The sequence below is a fragment of the Xenopus tropicalis genome, chromosome 2 (genome assembly GCF_000004195.4).
Source record: "Xenopus tropicalis strain Nigerian chromosome 2, UCB_Xtro_10.0, whole genome shotgun sequence".
In the NCBI taxonomy this organism is placed as follows: domain Eukaryota; kingdom Metazoa; phylum Chordata; class Amphibia; order Anura; family Pipidae; genus Xenopus; species Xenopus tropicalis.
The window spans coordinates 32100124-32118261 of NC_030678.2; the positions used below are offsets into that span (position 1 = coordinate 32100124).

An 18138-nucleotide genomic window follows, 5' to 3' on the forward strand; every position below is an offset into this window, starting at 1 on the left:
AGTTTGTAAGCAAGGGCAGGGGATTCTTGTTAATTATGAAAAATCTCTTTAAACAAGCTAGGGATAATAAAGAGTATAATAATAAACTCAACTCGGAAGGTACAGCCAATAAACTGTAGGCCGCACTGTATGGTATTCCATTTAATGGCATTAAGGGGGAGATAATCAAAAAATAATTTTTTTTCCTGTAACTTTTAAATAAACTTAGAGAATAAATGCATTAAAGGTAAAAGATGGCTTCATTATTGCTTAGTATAAAAAAAAAGTGTCATATGGATAGGGTAACAGTTAATATTTATTATTTTTGACAGTTTTTCCAACATTTAGATTTAAACTTTAATGTTTCTCTCTGGTGTTTCAGTCTGGCAGCTCAGTAACCCAGGTGCTGCACTGCATATACAGTAGCACTACTAGCCCGGGTAACTAGCAGCACATATCAGCTCTGAAATGCCAACTCTTGCATTTCTTTGCTGATATCGCTGGGCTGACAGTGATTCCGGCTGCAGGCAAGGTAGGAGGCTGATGCCAGCAGAGGGGCCAATTCTTGGCCTGCAGTTTTTCACTGGCTGAGAATTGTGGCATTAGCCTTAAATCATTTTAATTTTTGGTGCTTCTGCTCCTTTAACAAACTTTATACATGTATAATGAAAGACTGAAGTTAAATTAACATTTCTCCTTTATATGCAGGTATTCAGGCATAAGTTAACCTGACAAACATACAAATGGTTTCAAGCAGAGGATGTTGGTAAACTGCTTTGGGGTACCTGATCCTTACCTTGGAATAAGAAAGTGCCAAATGCTGGAACACTGGGTCATCTGGGGATTTACTGTATGTAGACAAGCCTTTTTCATCATCATCAAAAGGATAATTAACCACAAGGGAGCCTTAAAAAAAAAATGTATATGTATAAATATATGTGCAAATATACTCAAGAGTATTAACTGCTGTTTTCTGACAGACAGTAGCGATAAAAATATCCCTTGGTCATAAACTTTAGAGCAAAGCAAAGAAACTATCTTCACTGGGCCCTCGGCCTCAGAAATACCCACTTGGTATAACAATAGCATTGTGTGTTTTAAAGGAACAGTAACACCAAAAAATTTTTTGGTGTTACTGTTCCTTTAAAGGAAAATGAAAGGTACAATGACTGCAGAGTGCCGAGGTGTCTCTTACGTCTTAGCCCAACAATCCTCTTCTTCAAAAAATTACTGGCCTGGGGCAGTTTATTCTATGTGCTGCCATATTTCTCTCTGGCTATCCCTGACACTTTTTGATGTTGGGGAAATATGCAGAACAGAAATTATGAAGGAACTTCAGTACTATGCATAGATATGTACATTCCAACATTCACTCTAAGTAGGAAAAGGTAATATTAACGTGTATTTATGATAACTTAGTTAATATCAGTTACTGTATTACAGGTATGTGATCCCTTATCCGGAAACCCGTTATCCAGAAATCTCCGAATTACGGAAAGCCCATCTCCCATAGACTCCATTTTAATCAAATAATTCAGAATTTTAAAACTGATTTCCTTTTTCTCTGTAGTAATAAAACAGTACCTTGTAATTGATCCCAACTAAGATATAAATAATCCTTATTGGATGCAAAACAATCCTATGGGGTTTAATGAATGTTTTATTGATTTTTTAGTAGACAGAAAAACCCCTTATCTGGAATACCCTTGGTCCCAAGCATTCTGGATAACAGGTCCTATACCTGTATTAGATTTGTTTGAATAAGTAACAATAGGAAATTGTCCTGCCAACCTAGGATATACAAACTGATCACTGATCATGTAAAGAATCTTGTCTTTTGTGTAATTTTATTGTTCAACACAAGGGACAACCAATTCTTTTAAGCTGTGTTTCATGTATTCTGATTAAAGTACACAATTGATTTGCTTTAATACATAAAGTTTATGACTGGTAAGATGCGATGCTATATTGAACATACCACCGTGCAGGTTTGCAGAGAGCACAAAAGGATAGGTTTTCAGCCAGGTCATTACAGCTAAGGTCTCAGGTTGCGGAGGGTCTGTGATCTGGAAGAACTGGTCTGGAAAATTCCGATTCAGGTCAAAATGGTTACTGTTGTTCCTGCCAACCAAACCATCTTTGTCCCCTGCACAGAATATATTTAAAGAACAAAGTCAGTATTGTGCTCTCCTGTAACAAGAGAATATTAACTTAAAAGTAATTGCAAAATCCATAGAGGGTGGGAACAAAAATCATTAAAAAAGGAACAATGGACAAATGTAAGAAGGCATGCTGCCTCTGGTGTACTTTTACAGGCAATGCCCCTTAGTCTGCTTAAAGGTTTTAAAAAAATGCAAGCTCACAGCCAACATCATTGTAAGTGTACTTCTGCCCATAAGCAAATGGAGGGCATGTATGAGCGCCAAGCAAGAAAATGCAGCTACATTCCAGTAGGCTGTGTGCTCAAAAACACCCTTTGTTCAGTCAAAACAGTGTGTATTGTGTGAAACATGTGGTGGGTGAGATCAAGCAAGTATCAAATTTTACATTTCACTTATTGGAAAAACACTGTACATGAAAGGGGAAGTTCACCCTTTAGTATGTTAGATGGACCTATACTAATCAACCTTCATTTTGGTCTTTGTTATTTCATTTTGAATTATAAGTCTTTTCATTAGTTTTTTTTTCATTTCCCCCACCAGCAGCTGAAAATACTATCTGGTGGTCAGCGTTACTGATACTCGCAGCAATAATCAGTTTTCAGTATGTAATTTGAGTAGATCTTTGCAAAATATTCGGAAAATGACCGTACCTTCTTCTGCCTTCTCGTACCCATCAGGATTCATTGAGGGCATAATGTGAATTCTGGTGTTCTGAACCAGATATGTGACTTCTGGATCAATCCCATAATTCTTGCAGAGGTACTCAATGAGGTTCAGAAGTAACTCCCTTCCAACAACCTCATTGCCATGCATGTTTCCAATGTACTTGAACTCTGGTTCACCTGCAAGCAAAAGGCTCATTAGCTGCACTTATGATAAATGACACATTTACTAAAACATAGTCACAGAAGGAAATCTGCCTAAGTACATAATTTATGCATCTCTTTAGGTGAAACTGACATCAACAGGTTCTTACCTGGCTCATGAATGCCGGGGTTGTCAGATATTTCCATTACATAAAGATCCTTCTGCTCCACAGACTTTCCCACTGAGTAGCGACGCGTGATACTGGGGTATTCGCTATGAAACTTCATCAGGAAGATCTCCATATCAGTATAACGGTGATGCCGAAAGTCCTGGGGCTGGATGGCTATTCGGGGAGTTGTAGTGCTTTGGGTTTTCACGCCTAGCTCCTCAGTAGTAGCAATCACGCCAGTAGTTGTTTCTGGTTTAATATTTGAATCTGGAATGATTACTGTTGGATGAAGGGAAAATTCAAGCAAAGTAGCTGGACCTTGTTTAACTTCAACATCAACTAGAGTTTCTGGCAGGTACCTGGGATAAATAAAAGTATATATATTTATATAGATTTATTTCTTACCTTGGCAGAGCAGAACAGAAATATTTGCCTACCATGCAAGCCATTTTAACTTTCTGAAGGAAATAAATCAAGTTCTTCCAAGTAATATTCAGTACTTTTAGGCACATGAAAATACCTCATTTATCAGAAGTGCAAAGTGCACAAATTGATTAATTTAAGCGCACATTGACACAACTTAAAAGTATTTGCACCCATACATGCTCCATTAAACTTGTGGTGAGCAGAATAGCCCCCCCCCCCCCCCCACAGCCTGGTTGGATGAATTAAGAACAAGTTCACACGGGATTAGCACCAGCCTGGACCTGCCAGTAATTCCAGGGTTCCATTAGTTGTTTCCTAGTGATATGGGGATGAACAAAAAGTCAACCTGCAACCGATACCTGACCCAATCAGCCTCTATGGACCCACACACACATCCTGCCCCATCTCTGATGTCGCAAAGGGGGTGGGGTGCAGTAGGGGCCTGCCTATAAATAAAGGCTTCCGGAGGTGGAAGCGGAGCATAGTAGGGTAGGCTGGGGAGGACAGAAGGAAAAGCTCGGCTCAAGCCCACCCCTGACCCACAAATCATGTGTGCGACAACCTGCCCAACCCAGGTTTCGTTGGTTTCGGGCTGATCTACACATCACAATTGGTTGCATCTCTAGCTGAAAGTGACGTGCAATAATTACATACTGATATGCGCCATGAGCCAAAACAGATGCCAATTTCTTTCATAATGGTGAATCACAAGCACATTTTGGAAAACTTGCTTAGACCTGCAATTACACTGGGGAAAATGTAGTGCACAAAATTTGCAATTTGCACACAGAACTGCATTCTCATGTTTCAAGGACACTATAATTCAAAACAAAGGTCCTAAGACTAATGGGACGTGGGAGTTTTTCCCTTGCATATTTCAGCCCTTGCTGCCTCACACAGACTTCAGTGAGAACTAACACTGTTGCTACAGGGGTGCTCAGGCCAAAAACATGCATAGCAGTGATACAGTGCTCACTGAAATCAACAGAAGGCACCAAAGGCTTCTCTGCCAGCTGGAATACATCAGTGGAGAAAATGGTCATGGGTTATGTAATAAAAGACTCGCTGCAAGTTTGTTTTATCATTTACCTGTTTAAAAGCAAACATCTTATTGATTGTTATGAGTTACTGCACCTTTGCTCACTTACTGCTTTTTCTTACATATGGGGGTTAGTGTTTCACTTTCCCATAGATCAATCAAGTCCTAGGCCTTACACGAGACTGAATTGCAGTTTACAAAAAAATTCAATAATCTAATACCACTGACTTATAAGGATTTAATATTGAATTACATGGAAGGAGTTTATGCACGGGAAGTGATCAGAAATGGGCTCATCTCCACAATCCCCATTCTCTGCACATCATGATGATCCCATTTTATTAATATGATGCTCCCATGCTACAGTTCTTACCAGAAACTTATACCCCATTATGTACTGCGAGATTTATCGGTTTAGGATATACTTGCACTTTATTCACACACTCTGCAGTTTCCGGTGCTGCTTCTTAAGAGAGCATGGGAGAAGGAAGACTCTTTGCAAACACCATGGCTTTTAGTTTTTTTCTGCACCATTATAGACATTGTAATGCAACAGGAAGGATATGGGAGGAGATAAGGAAGGCTGTGGTCAGCCAGAGAAATAAGCAGCCTGGGCATGACTGCAACTGAACATACATCTCTTGCAAACAAAATATGAAGAACATTTTCATTTACCTCTTAAATGTTCCTTTCATAACCAATTTTAGACCAAAGAGTCTGAAACCTCCCTTGTTTAGTAATAACAGTCACCCTGCTACAGTTCCAGAGGCAGCAAATCAGCTTGCACCCCTAATCCCACCCTTCAGGCTGGGTGGGAACTCCAGTTCATAGCTTGAAGCCACCCAATGGGATCGGCTTCAGAGCCTGGGACACTACGCCAAAGACAAATACTGAGGGAAAAGTTTTAAGTCACATTTACTTTTTTTTTGTACAGGGAAATAAATTGGAATTCTAAGCACTTTCCAATATAAATTGCTTACAACTTTAATGTAGTTTAAGAGTTATTTGCAAATGTAATTACTATTAAAAGCAGTATCCCCTGGCTGTGGCTCCTGAAACATTGTTGCAAGCCAGTTGAATAACGATGATTAAAAGACCTGGAGGAGACCAATATTGTTTTTCAGATTACAACCGAAGAACAGAAAAGGAGAAACAACCACTGCTTTCCTTTATTATCTACTATCTGTATGGAAATTACAGAAAATGGCTGCATTTAGCATAGCTTTGCTGTTTGGTGCTTTTCCATACAAAGACATATTTATTCTTTGTATGGAATCCTACACACAATGGGTATCAAACTGTTCAGTGGACCCTTGGTTTTTATATTTAAAGGACATGTCCACCCCAAAAATAATTTTTGCCTAATAAAAGGAAACTTAGTTCTAAGCAACTTTGCAACATCCATTCAGTACATATATGAAATGGTTATTCGTATATACTATTAAAAGCAGTGTCTGCCTGTCCTTTCTATCTCTGCCCTGGGGGCTCTGCTGTTTGGCACCATGTAACACAAGCAGCAGACTGACAGACCTGACTTGCTGGAGGAGGCTGGCACTTGCAACATTGTTTAAAAAGTAACAACCAGGAGTTCAGCAGATGCTGCTTTCAATAGCAATTACATTTACAAATAAAGCACTAATTATATTTAATAAATTGATACTGGAAAGTTGCTTAGAATTAAGTTTTCTTTTATTAGGCAAAAAATTATGCAGTAAATGTGTCTTTCTGAAGCAGTTGATTATTTGCCCATTTTTTTGGTATTTAGAGTTCTAAATCTTGTTCCAGAAGTAGAAATACACAAAAACTACCTTCCCCCCAGAAATGCCCCTAAAATGAAAGAGCAAAACATTTTTTGAATGTCTGGCATTTCGTGTAACTGAAATGTGAAATTCTGCTGACACTTAAAGGGTTACATGACTATACATGCTTAACCCATTAAATGGGCAGACTTGTTCGACCAATCAGTTATTTCATTGCTGGTGAACTGAACATTTGAATAATTCTCGCTCAGGGAAAATAACCATCCAGAACTTATTTAATGGCAACTTACCCTGTTCCTGAAGCAGTAATATTGTATAACCCCGGAGCTAACAATCTCTGGAAGTTCCCCAGTTTGCCAGTTGTAATGTTATGGTCAATTCCTTCCACAGAAATAATAGCATTCTCGATTCCTTTCCCTGTGACGGAGTCTGTCACAAAACCCTTTGCTCCTATATGCACCTGAACATATAGAAAATATCATTTACCAACATCACGTTAAACATTCTCATCATTAATTGTAAATGAGTAAAACAAAAACATATAGACATAATAATATTTAAGGGCTATGCCACACAGAACCACCACACTCTACCTGTAAAACTAAAAAGAATATGCAGTGACATGTGGCTCTCCTATTTCCTATGGATCTCTATGGGAAGAAGTGACAGGTAGATAGGAGTCTTTGACAGCTGTTGTTTTTAACTGATGACAGCAGTGATCAAAATGCTCTTGGAATTAGTAGCCTTAACCCTTTCCCTGCCGCTAAAACTGGCTATTAATGGACAATGCTAAGCAACTGATTTTTCCCGTAGCAGAACCTTAAACCCAGAAACATAAGTGCTAAGTCACTGGCAGACTTTCACTTTGCTTATCAAAAATATTGCCCTTTGGGCAGGCAAACAGCTAAAACTATAAACAGCACAAGACAATGTTTGTCACTGCTTTATACCAGTAAACAACGAACTGGGTTCACTCTGTGATAGTCCCTGAACTATAACAAAACACTGGCTAATCTGACGGGGGCATTTGAGCCCTGTTCAGCTTTAAGGCCAACGTCAACTCTGCTAAGACTTAGCAGAGCATCAGGACTGCCACCAAACAAATATTTTTTTTGTTTAGTATTCAACCAAACCAAGTGCCAATTTTGATGTCATGTGGCTACGCTTTGGACAACCAAATTTCACAGATGCTGCAACTGGTTGTTGCTCAAATTTGAATATGAAGTTTTTTTTGAGGATCTGGCAGAATTCAAACATAATGGATTTGTTGCATCTCAATATAACACAATCAGTGAAAGCTATGTTTATCTCTGTATGTTGAAAGATACTAATTTCAAAAGAGTTGGTGAGAGATGTATAGGCAAAGAGTTATGAAGCAATATGGAAACATGATAAGTTATGCCTTTTCCTATATAAAACCATCCACAGCTATAACACATATAAGCACCATCTCCAGTGTCCTTTTAATCCTGTCATATTTTCAGTGGAATAAAATTGCACATAAATAAAGGAAAGCAAAGCCAGCATGCATAAGGACACGACTCAGTAACCAAAATAGGCATAGTTTTGGTGAGCAGTGCATAAGCACAAGATGGTATTTAGTTTATGAGCAAATATCTATTTACAATCTTAAGATAAAAGCAAAAAAACTGAGCTTTACTTTATCTAAAATCCATTCAAGTCCATAATTGTAGTGATAAGATTAGCCACACTGATTTGTGTTTGGGAAAAAGATTAGCAGTGTTAGATAGAAAAATCTGGGAGAACGGAGTACGGAGTAGATTAGCCAGCAGCTTAACAAAGACCACATCTTTAAGCAATTAAGGGATCAGATATAGATATAGGGGTAATTCTGTGGTAATGTCTGGTTTTGCACTAGGGATGTATAGAATCCAGGATTCGGCTCGGGATTCGTCCAAGATCCGGTTTTTTTAGGCAGGATTCGGCTTAATCCGAATGCCTGGCTGAACCAAATCCAAATTATTAAAATCGCATGACTTTTCATGCAATTTGCATATGCAAATTAGGATTCAGATTCAGTCCAATCTTTCATGAAGGGCTTGGTGTTTGGTTGAATCTTTCATGCCAAATCCCAAAAGTGGATTGGGCACAGCCCTAGTAAATACATCATCACATATAATTCCCAGCCTTATTAGTTACTTACAAACACCAAGGGCAGATACTGTACTGATCCTGCTTTATATAGATCACTGGCAAGTGACAGTGTGCTGGATCTACTGAGATATTCTACTACCAGGTGCAGGTTAATTTTCAGTTTTAACTCTATTGATGGCTGAATAATGCATTTTTTGTGATAAGGGAATGGTGCCAATACCCCTCCTCCAAAGGTAACTTAAGGTGGCCATACTTTTGGACCAAGTCAGCAGCTTATTGGCCTGTTCATTGTTCCAGCCAGCAGGCCTGCCATATATCAAATCAGGCAGGTTTAATTTTGCTGTTGAATTTCTGGCCACATCTGTGTGTTGATGCACCCATGGTCTCGACTGCCTGCACAGCAACACTATGATCGGAGCATTGGTCCTAGGGCCAAACTATTTTATCAAGGTAGGCATATTGGTAAAAAATGTACTAGTTTAGTGACATGGAAAAGCGAGCATAACTATACAAGTATGGCCAACATTAGCGGGTTGCATTAATTCAAAGGTAACAAAAAGAAGCGGGTTTAAAGGCGTTTTTTCTGTAAATGTATAGTTGTAAAAAAAGGTAGCTAAGCAGATCTAATTAAGGTAGCATGATTTTGGTACAGCTCCCAAATGCTACAGTGGCGAAATGCTAAAGAAACCATACAGGTTTCATGTAAGAAAAGGATACAAGGCTGATGAAAATTTGTGTGTATAAATTTTTTTCTAAACCAACCAAATGAAGAATCTGTGCCAGTTACTAGTTAAAGGTCAACAAACCATCCAACCAGACAGTTAAATCACAGCTGTCAGCGTCAAGCTTGCAAATCTGATGAAGTACAAACAGCAATGTGCTGTTAGGAAACATTACTGTACATACATTTATAGAAGGGATTCAGTAAGTCAATATTAGGTTTTTAAATGCATTAGTGCCTAAGTGAATATAAGTGGTTTATTAGAAAAATTCTACTGTCAAGTGGCTGAGTCCAAGACAAAACTCTGCTGTTTATTTTTTTTTAATTCGAGTCCTCTATTGAGCTGCAAATGAAAGGAAGCCGCACCCACAACACACAATGATACTGAAAATACTGGTTTAGGACAATTAAGTCACAATCGACATTTGTGCAAAATAGTACAGTATATATAGTAACTCTGTGTGGACAAATATTTTACCTTTTTTGCCTATAGATTACAAAGCAGACAGTAACAGATCTTACCATTTCTATGAATGTGATGAGAGACTCTCGGTTGTATTCCCACTCCTCAGCAAGTTTAGAAGCGGGTGGGTACTTGCAGCAAGACAGCTCAAACGTCACCTCAAAGCAGTTTCCCCATATATAATTATAATCCTGCATGCCACCTGAAGAGGACAAATAGCAGTATTATACACAATGGCTTTTGTGTGGCAAAAAAAAAAAACCTTACACAAGAAGACACAAACCAGCAGGAATGATACATTGTGCATTGGCACACAAACTTGCTGCCAACAATGATGCATGTAACTATATGTTCTCATTTCAGGAACAAATGGGCATCAACCCAAAATATATTGCAAAGGTACTCAAGTAAAAATCACTGGAAACTATTTTCAGGTATCCCTCTATTACTATTCTAGTGCCTAGCATGGCCCAATCTGATGTAACCAGCTACTACTACTACGCTGTTTAAGAACTCTAATAGGTAGATATGGTTACCAGGCCACCATACATACACAGATAATTCTATGAAACTTTGTTTTGTACCATTTCTATCTGTGTGTGTATAAGGCCAAAATAGCTTCCTCCTTGTATGGCAATGGTTCCTAAACTGTGGGGAAAACACGGATGGAAATTATGGCAGCAGAAGGTGTTTCAGTCTTGTACATTGCACAATAGCCATAAACTTATCTGTGTTTAAGCAACTTCTGTGTTGACGGGGGGGGGGTGGGCTTTTAAACAAATTTTGGTTTAGAAGCCCTTTAAGAACAACTACTGGTACAGCACTGGCAGAAATGAATCCTTGGTATATTATTCCTGTGCCATGCTGTTAGTGTGCCAGAATGCTTTACCTCATAGAAAGCGCTGTGATGCTTCTTCGAGGGATCAATGAAGATGATCACTGACCACAAAGCAAAGCATTGTGTCAAACTAACAATGCACAACTGTTGGGTGGTGAAAAGGCCACTTTGAACAAGCTTCGCCACAATTAGTTCTCTGTCTTTCTGGAGACAAACAACGATTGCTTCCTTTCCTAGGGCTGTTAGTTAACCATTAAAAGTAAAATAAGGTGTATTAAGTGCCTTGAGATTCCTATGTAACAGGAAAGAATTTGTTCTGATTAAGCTTAAAGAATGCAGTGCAAAGAGGAATTTTGGCAGCTTGTGCTATGTACTTGGCACCTCTGAGCATGGCCTCCCAGACACCTGAGACCAGAAACAAATCTCTAAGTGCCAGCATGGAGTCCTGTAAAAGAGGCAACTGTAAAAAATGCCCTGAGTAACCCAGTGTGCCATTTCCCTAAGTAGAATTTACTAAGCTGCCACAGCTTCCCCCATAAATAATAAATAAATCTAGTTTTGAACCACCTTAAAATCAGGGACCTAAGACCTACAGCCCTCTACCGACTGTGAAGTGAAACTCTAAACATATGTGGTACTGATGGGAGTAATAACGTCAGAGAGAAAGGGTACAACTTTATTCTTGATCTATAATTAAACTATTTTTTTTACTAGTTAACAAATTAACTATCCTTACATGACAAATACAAATAAGAACTGCCCAAAAGGAAAATGGATCTATACTGTGAAATCACTGTCATTGTTTATTCCTATAGCGCCTATGAGTTACTAAGAGCTATACGAAAACAAATATAAAATTAATATTTGAGCGATTATCGGCTATATTAAGTTAAAAGGTCGCAGGCAGAATGCTTTTCATTAATACATATCAGGGAGTTCCGGGGAGACATAATGACTGGCTGAACTAGGGAATTATATATACAACACTTGTAAGGATTTAAAGGGACCGTTCACCTTAAAATTAGCTTTTTATTAGGGGCAGATTTAAGAATGGAGAGAGTGATATTCTAAGAGAATTCTAAATTGGTCTTCATTTTTTCTTTTTTTGCATTTTTTAGCTTTTTCTTCAACTCTTAAGTTTGAATTTCAGCACCTATCTGGTTGCTAGGGTGTAAAATGCCCTAGTAATCAGGCAATGATTTGAATGAGAGATGGGAATATGAATAGGACAGGGCCTGAATAGAAAGATAAGTAATAAAAAGTAACAATAACAATAGTTTTTTTGGCTGCCAGGGTCAGTGGCCCCCATTTGAAATCTGGAAAAAGTCAGAAGAGGGCAAATGATTAAAAAATACACACGCACACACACATATTATATACACACAAAATAAAAATAGAAGATCAATAGAAATATATTAATAGAACATACTAAATGTATCATCTTCAAGTTAGCTTTTAGTGAGTACTCTTCTTTTCCTGAATATTTCCATCTATAAAATGCTCTGTAAGGCTACAAATGTTTTGTTATTGCTACTTTTTGTTACTTATCTTTCTATTCAGACCCTCACCTATTTGTATTCTAGTTTTTCAAATAAATGCATGGTTGCTAAGGTAATTTGGGTCGTGGCAGCCAGATTGATGAAATTGCAAACTGGAAAGCTAAAGCTGCTAAATAAGAAGCTAAATAACTAAAAAAAAACACAATAAAAATTGACCCTAATTGTCTCAGAATATCACTCTCTACATCATACTAAAAGTTATTTAAAGGTGAGCAGCCCATCTAATGTGAGCCACCCCTTAATAATAAAATATTTATGCTATACTTTATATGCCTTTATTGTGGTAGTTTAAAAAGTCTGTCTCCTATTTAACAGGTCATTCTTTGTACAAAAAGAGCTGCCAGGGGAAAAGATGAATCAAGGGTTGAATAAAGATTGGGAAAACAAGATGTTGGCTGACAGGTATGGTGCAGAAGCAGCACTGTGTGCCGGAAGCAATCACCCGCTACAGGATTACAAGAAAGAAACAAACTTGGGTATATATAAGGGGTGGGTATGTTTATTTATGCCTTTCTGTTTGCCCATTATAATTATGTCCTTCTTTCATTTATTTACACAGCCCAAGAAAGAAAAGCCTACTCTTGTATGCAAATATTTGCCATGTGGGTTTATCATTCATAAGGTATTTTTAATCTAGTAATATCTGTTCCAGCCTGTTAAATAATGTTAAATATGGGCTGATCACACAGCTGACGTACCAAGGGCACAATTCTTTAGTGAAATTGAGTGCATTACAAACCAAACATGGGGCAGGGTTCATGTAAAACATTTCTTCAGAATATACACCAGTTGTGTAAACTGCTACAATCAACTACGGTCTATGCAGTTTTAAATGGAAAATTTAACATTTAAATTCACTTTTAATATTGGATATATGGAATTCCAAGTAGATTTGCTTAATTAAAAAATTGCATCATCTGTGAACAAATATTTGTCACATGACATTATGTCTCAAGCCAATTCTGAAGCCAAAGGCTAACGGCACACGGTTCATTTTGGAGTATATATGCCAGAGGAGAAATGCCCCTATGCTGGTTCTGCTCCCTGAATGTGTGTATGCCGACAGGCACTGGATCACAGGATATCCGCGCTAAGAAACCTTATGCATGTGTGACGTGCCCTGATGGGTTGATCCTGTGCCTATCATTGCACACACAATTAGGAAGCAAAAGGCACCAGATTGGCTTCTTTCCAATGGCATATAACAATTGATGAGACATTAGCTTAAACATTTGGCAGAGTCCTGCAAAATGTCTGGAATCTGCTTTTGTCATACTTATTACTATAATTTTATTCATCTGTAGCAGTAAATGTAAATGTGTGTTAAAACTATAACATCCAGAATCTCTTTGCAACTTTCAGCTGCTAAGAGATGTTGTGAATGGGTAATTAATGCCATGGGACAGGCAACACGTCTGTTACATGACTTTAATTAAACAAGACAAGAAGCTTAGACTGGAATTCACTAGAATTAGGAGAGATTCAGAGTAACCTATTAATTGAACTTTGGACATATTAATTTGAATTAAGAAAGTTGTGTGTTTGTGAAGTACTTTTTAATACATATAACTGTACACTGTATACTGACAACACACAGGCCTGTGTGCAGCTCTTTCCCAATAGTACACAGGTCAGATATCTAAACTGAATAGGAATAAAATGAAAAGGATTTGTAATGCCTGCGGATACTTTGGAAGTATGAAATGAACATGAAAGTCTAAGCATAAGGAAAAGCAACAAAAAAGAATAATGCAACTGAAGTCTTACAGCCAATCTACATTTTGGCTGCCAGGTAAACTAACCATGATAACTGAATCGTTTTTAGCTGCAGGCTGGAAAAAATGCTAACAATAACATACTAAACATTAATGTCACCCATTATACAACCTCGATGCACTAATTTAACAGCACAACAACTCTTTTACCACTGCAAATACTTGGTCCCACAAACCCTGCCTACTCACACAGCCCTTTCCTCTACCTCCAGCATTTAACCCCAGCCTTAACTCCCCTAGTTAACAATGGCGTCCATCCCCTAGCAAAATTTTAAGGAAATTTTTTTAAAAAAAGTTTTTTTTAAGTCTATATACAAGTCTGTATAACACATTTTTGCACATTTCTAAATGAGACACCATGAATACCAATAAGACAATGCCATGCTGACCTCATTCAGTCAGTAAGCACAGGGAAGTACAGCTGGTCATATTATTTACTTAAAACTTACACAAGACCATAAGTTTTTTTCCAGGATATCCTGGTGCAATCATCTGAGTCACTAAACTTCTGCCTTACCATCCCACCCATGTCTCAAACAGGCTCAGAGCAAACAGTGTTGTTGGCAAGTAAATGAAGCAAAAATGCAAACAGTAACACATCTTGATTTGTCCATTGCTACTGTGCCGTGAACAAGCAATGTATTTGAATGTGTACATTTTATATGGGTATAAAGGTTTGTTTTTTATTTTATTTTTATGTGCAGTATCTTTTTTTGTTAGTTATATTTGACTATAATTATAGAAACGAGTTGCTGGAAAGCTGCACACCATAAGAGCAAGATAATACCTGGGTGCCAGTGCCGATAGCGTAGATACACAGGGTTGGAATGACAGCACACGCAGGATGTTTTTCAAGAAGAATCACAGAGGTTTAGATAAATAAATGTGAGGCTTTATTCAGTCCGACGTTTCAGTTCCTATCTGGAACTTTCATCAGGGACAGTATAACTATAATTATATATGCAAAGCATCCCTGAACGCCTACTTTTTCTAATGAATGAGATCTCACCTTAACTGTGTGTTAAAAGTATGAATGCAACTAATGAATAACTTTAGTATTTGGCCAGTTACCGAATCATCCACAAAAGAAAAATAAAAAAACTTAACACTTAAATATAAGTGAAATGTGTGTGTATGTATAAAGGTAGATAGATCCTTTATCTAGAGAACCCCAGGTCCCAAGCATCCCAGATAACAGGCCCTATATCTATCTTGCTAGCTAGATAGGAAGTGTAACTGAACTACAACCTAATAAAGCTTACTTGGTAAGCAGCTGAGGTCAGCAACATGATGTAAAGTACAGAAATGCATATTAAACCCTTCTGTGCAATAAGACATCACTGTACAAATATTATATTGCAATGTTACTGATGAGAGCAATCATGGATTTCTGAAGTAAAACAGATTTAAAACTGTTTACTTTTGGCAATAACTACCTGTTTCCTGAAACAGGAGCCCTCCTTCTCATTACAAGCTCCTGTGTGTGTGCTTTAGGGCACAACACAATATTTTGTTTCATTTGTCTCTGATCATTTGTGTTTTTCATCAAAGATGATGAAAATTGTGGTGCTAGCTGCACAACAACTAGAGATCACATACCATACGTTAGAAGCTCCAAGACTACATGAAAAGTGATTTTAGAGAAATTCTGGAGCTTCCGGATCCCAAGAAGGTTATTTGTCTTACAGGTTTGCAGTACAGTGGGTTAATATTCACTCTTCAGACTGGAAAACTTTTTTGTTCTTATTTAATCTCTAAAATAAACATTTAGCTAGAAGTAGACATGGGATAAACAGAAGCAGACATTTACATCCCTAAGGCCTACCCAGTTTTTATGCACAAGTATTTTAGACTGTATAAGTTTAATTGCTGTAAACCTTTCTGGTATTAAAATGTGTCACTTTATTTACCTGCAACATCATACCACTCAGCACCATTAGTTATGCCATCTTGAAAGACCTCGTCTTCTCCCTCGCACTCTGGCTGGCCAGTCTTCATTATAGGATGGTTTTCAGCATAGGCCTTTGCCAGGTATTTAAAAACTTTGTCGTCAGATGATCTGCTGTAAAGGCCACTGGCAATATGCTGGCGTGAATCATCATAAGGGTAACTTGCAACCACAGAACCACCATGAAGGTTCCCAGACAGAACAAAACTGAAACAGATTTGAAGTGAAGGAATACATTTAATTTACACTGGAAAGTTTGAAAAGGGCAATAATGCATTTCTTATTAAACAAGATATGTTTTACAGCACTACTCACCATAATTAGGACCTAGGTGTTGTTGCTATTCTGTGGATGTCTACAAACATCAAAATCTTTGAATAAATTACATTTTTAAAAGATTTTCCAAAAATGTGAACTGAACTGTTATTACCTTGAAAAGATCTACAATATATAAATGATATATTACTTTCCCTTACTCAATGTGTAGAAAGTTATTTTCTGGTGATATTTGGTGCAAAAGTGTAAAATGTGCTACAGGTAGACCTTTGCTTATTGAACCTCCATGTGTCCTTTAGACAGTGCCTTTACCATAGATCTCTATAGGAAGCAGTGACAGGTGGATAGGCACATTTAGCACCTTAGTCCAACCACATCTGAATGTACTGGACTTTCAAATATCCTAGTTCGTGATGGCAGCGTTTTCATTTTCAAGGATGAGAAAGAAATTCCCACTAATGCTCTGGTTTATCTTTAGATATACAGGTTTTAAACCAATAAAGGTGGATCAAAAGTGGACTCTTCAGTTGTCCAGAATTTAAGCTTTGAGAAATAACCCAGTTCAGCTGTGTACAATATACTTATAGAACATAAAGATCAAACCCCAGATATCTGAATGCTGTATTTTTCATAATTCCAATAAAGGGTAAGTAAATGTTTCTTTTTACTTTTTGTAAACTAAAAATGTTTTTTCTCTTACTAGTTTCGCGGATTTGTAGTTATATCACATTCCTATTATTTACTCATACCAAGTCCATCAATCATTATACTTTAATAGGAAGTAAATATAAAGGGCCCTGTAACTGAATAATCTTTTGTACAGGTAAGTGGGAGCTACCATGTATTTGTATTAATAAATATTTTTACTTAGCCATCAATACTTGATGCTGCTCAATTAAGCATCAGGAACTATTACCTAAATTGCATGGAACGTGAGGCTTTCTGCATGAAGAACATCTAAGGTCCAAACTAAGAGCAGTGATTTTTTTAGCACTTTAATGAAAATTATGAATAAAAGAGGAAACAAAGAACGTGGTTATACCGAATACACTTTTTTAGAAATCTCCTATATTTTCTCCTGAATTTTCAACAGGGCCCTGAGTGATTCTGCGTGAGTCTGCTTTGTGACCGAAGATCAATTTTTAAAACTAAAGGACAGTTACATTTCGAATACCTATTTGTCATGTAGGACAGCAGCCCCTGACCACAGGTGCCTACATTGTTATATTGTCACCCTCCTAGTGACATGTAAATCAATGCAAATGGGCTGTACACTGCTAATTGCTAATACATGTGTTCTGTCCCGTTACGCTCATGTACAAGCTTTGCTGTACCCAACCTGCAAAGTTGGCGGCACAGTCAGTTACAGATGCTGCAGGAGTCCAGCTGTGAATTACAAGTTACAGGGACTGTGGCAAATAAAAACAAATTAATTACTGGGGTCAAGACAAATACCCAGTATAACCACGTTCTGTGATCCCTCTTTTATTTATATTTTCAGTTGTAGGAAGAAATATCATTGTAATAAGGAAGAGATGGTAAGGGAACTCAGTTCTAAGCCCCCAACTACTGTCTAAGAATTCCAACCTAATTAGTTAAAGCCTTGTTGGCTCCGCAAGCATAAACCTTTGAAGGAAATATAGTCTAAACCAGGAAAAAACAGCAGAGATAACATCAAATCTTTTGTTTTGGTTAGTTCCTGAAACCTTTGCTTATATCTCTTAAGATAAGATTAATATTTGGATAAATGGCACACGGGGACATTGTCTGCCCATAAGCTTAAAAAATATTCTATTTGTGCCTCCACACGGAAGCACTGAATCCACCTGGGTGCAGACACACTCAGCCAATACCCTTCAACAAATGCAAAACTTTGCATAAATATTGGCAGGTTTTAGCTGCATCAATTAAGGGCAACTAACTCGCTCTGTGGGACATTAGCCTAAGGTCTGTGACACACGGGGAGATAAGTTGCCCCGACAAATCTCCCTTTTCGTGGGCGACTAATCTCTCCAAAATGCCATCCCACCGGCGAAAATGTAAAACGCCGGTGGGATGGCATACGCGGTGCTGCAATTTACCAAAATGCGAAGTTGCTTTG

At 37.8% G+C, this 18138-nt stretch overlaps 1 protein-coding gene across 1 annotated transcript in view; it reads right to left on the reverse strand.

The window, feature by feature from the left end:
• cpd (carboxypeptidase D) overlaps window positions 1-18138 on the reverse strand; it is a 36328-nt gene that overhangs the window by 15292 nt on the left and 2898 nt on the right. The window contains exons 2-8 of the mRNA XM_031896665.1: window positions 15724-15968; window positions 9701-9843; window positions 6633-6802; window positions 3118-3476; window positions 2792-2983; window positions 1958-2125; window positions 776-885 (exon numbers count right to left, since the gene is read on the reverse strand). Coding sequence (XP_031752525.1) covers window positions 776-885; window positions 1958-2125; window positions 2792-2983; window positions 3118-3476; window positions 6633-6802; window positions 9701-9843; window positions 15724-15968 — 1387 coding nt within the window. The remainder of the gene's footprint in view (window positions 1-775; window positions 886-1957; window positions 2126-2791; window positions 2984-3117; window positions 3477-6632; window positions 6803-9700; window positions 9844-15723; window positions 15969-18138) is intronic.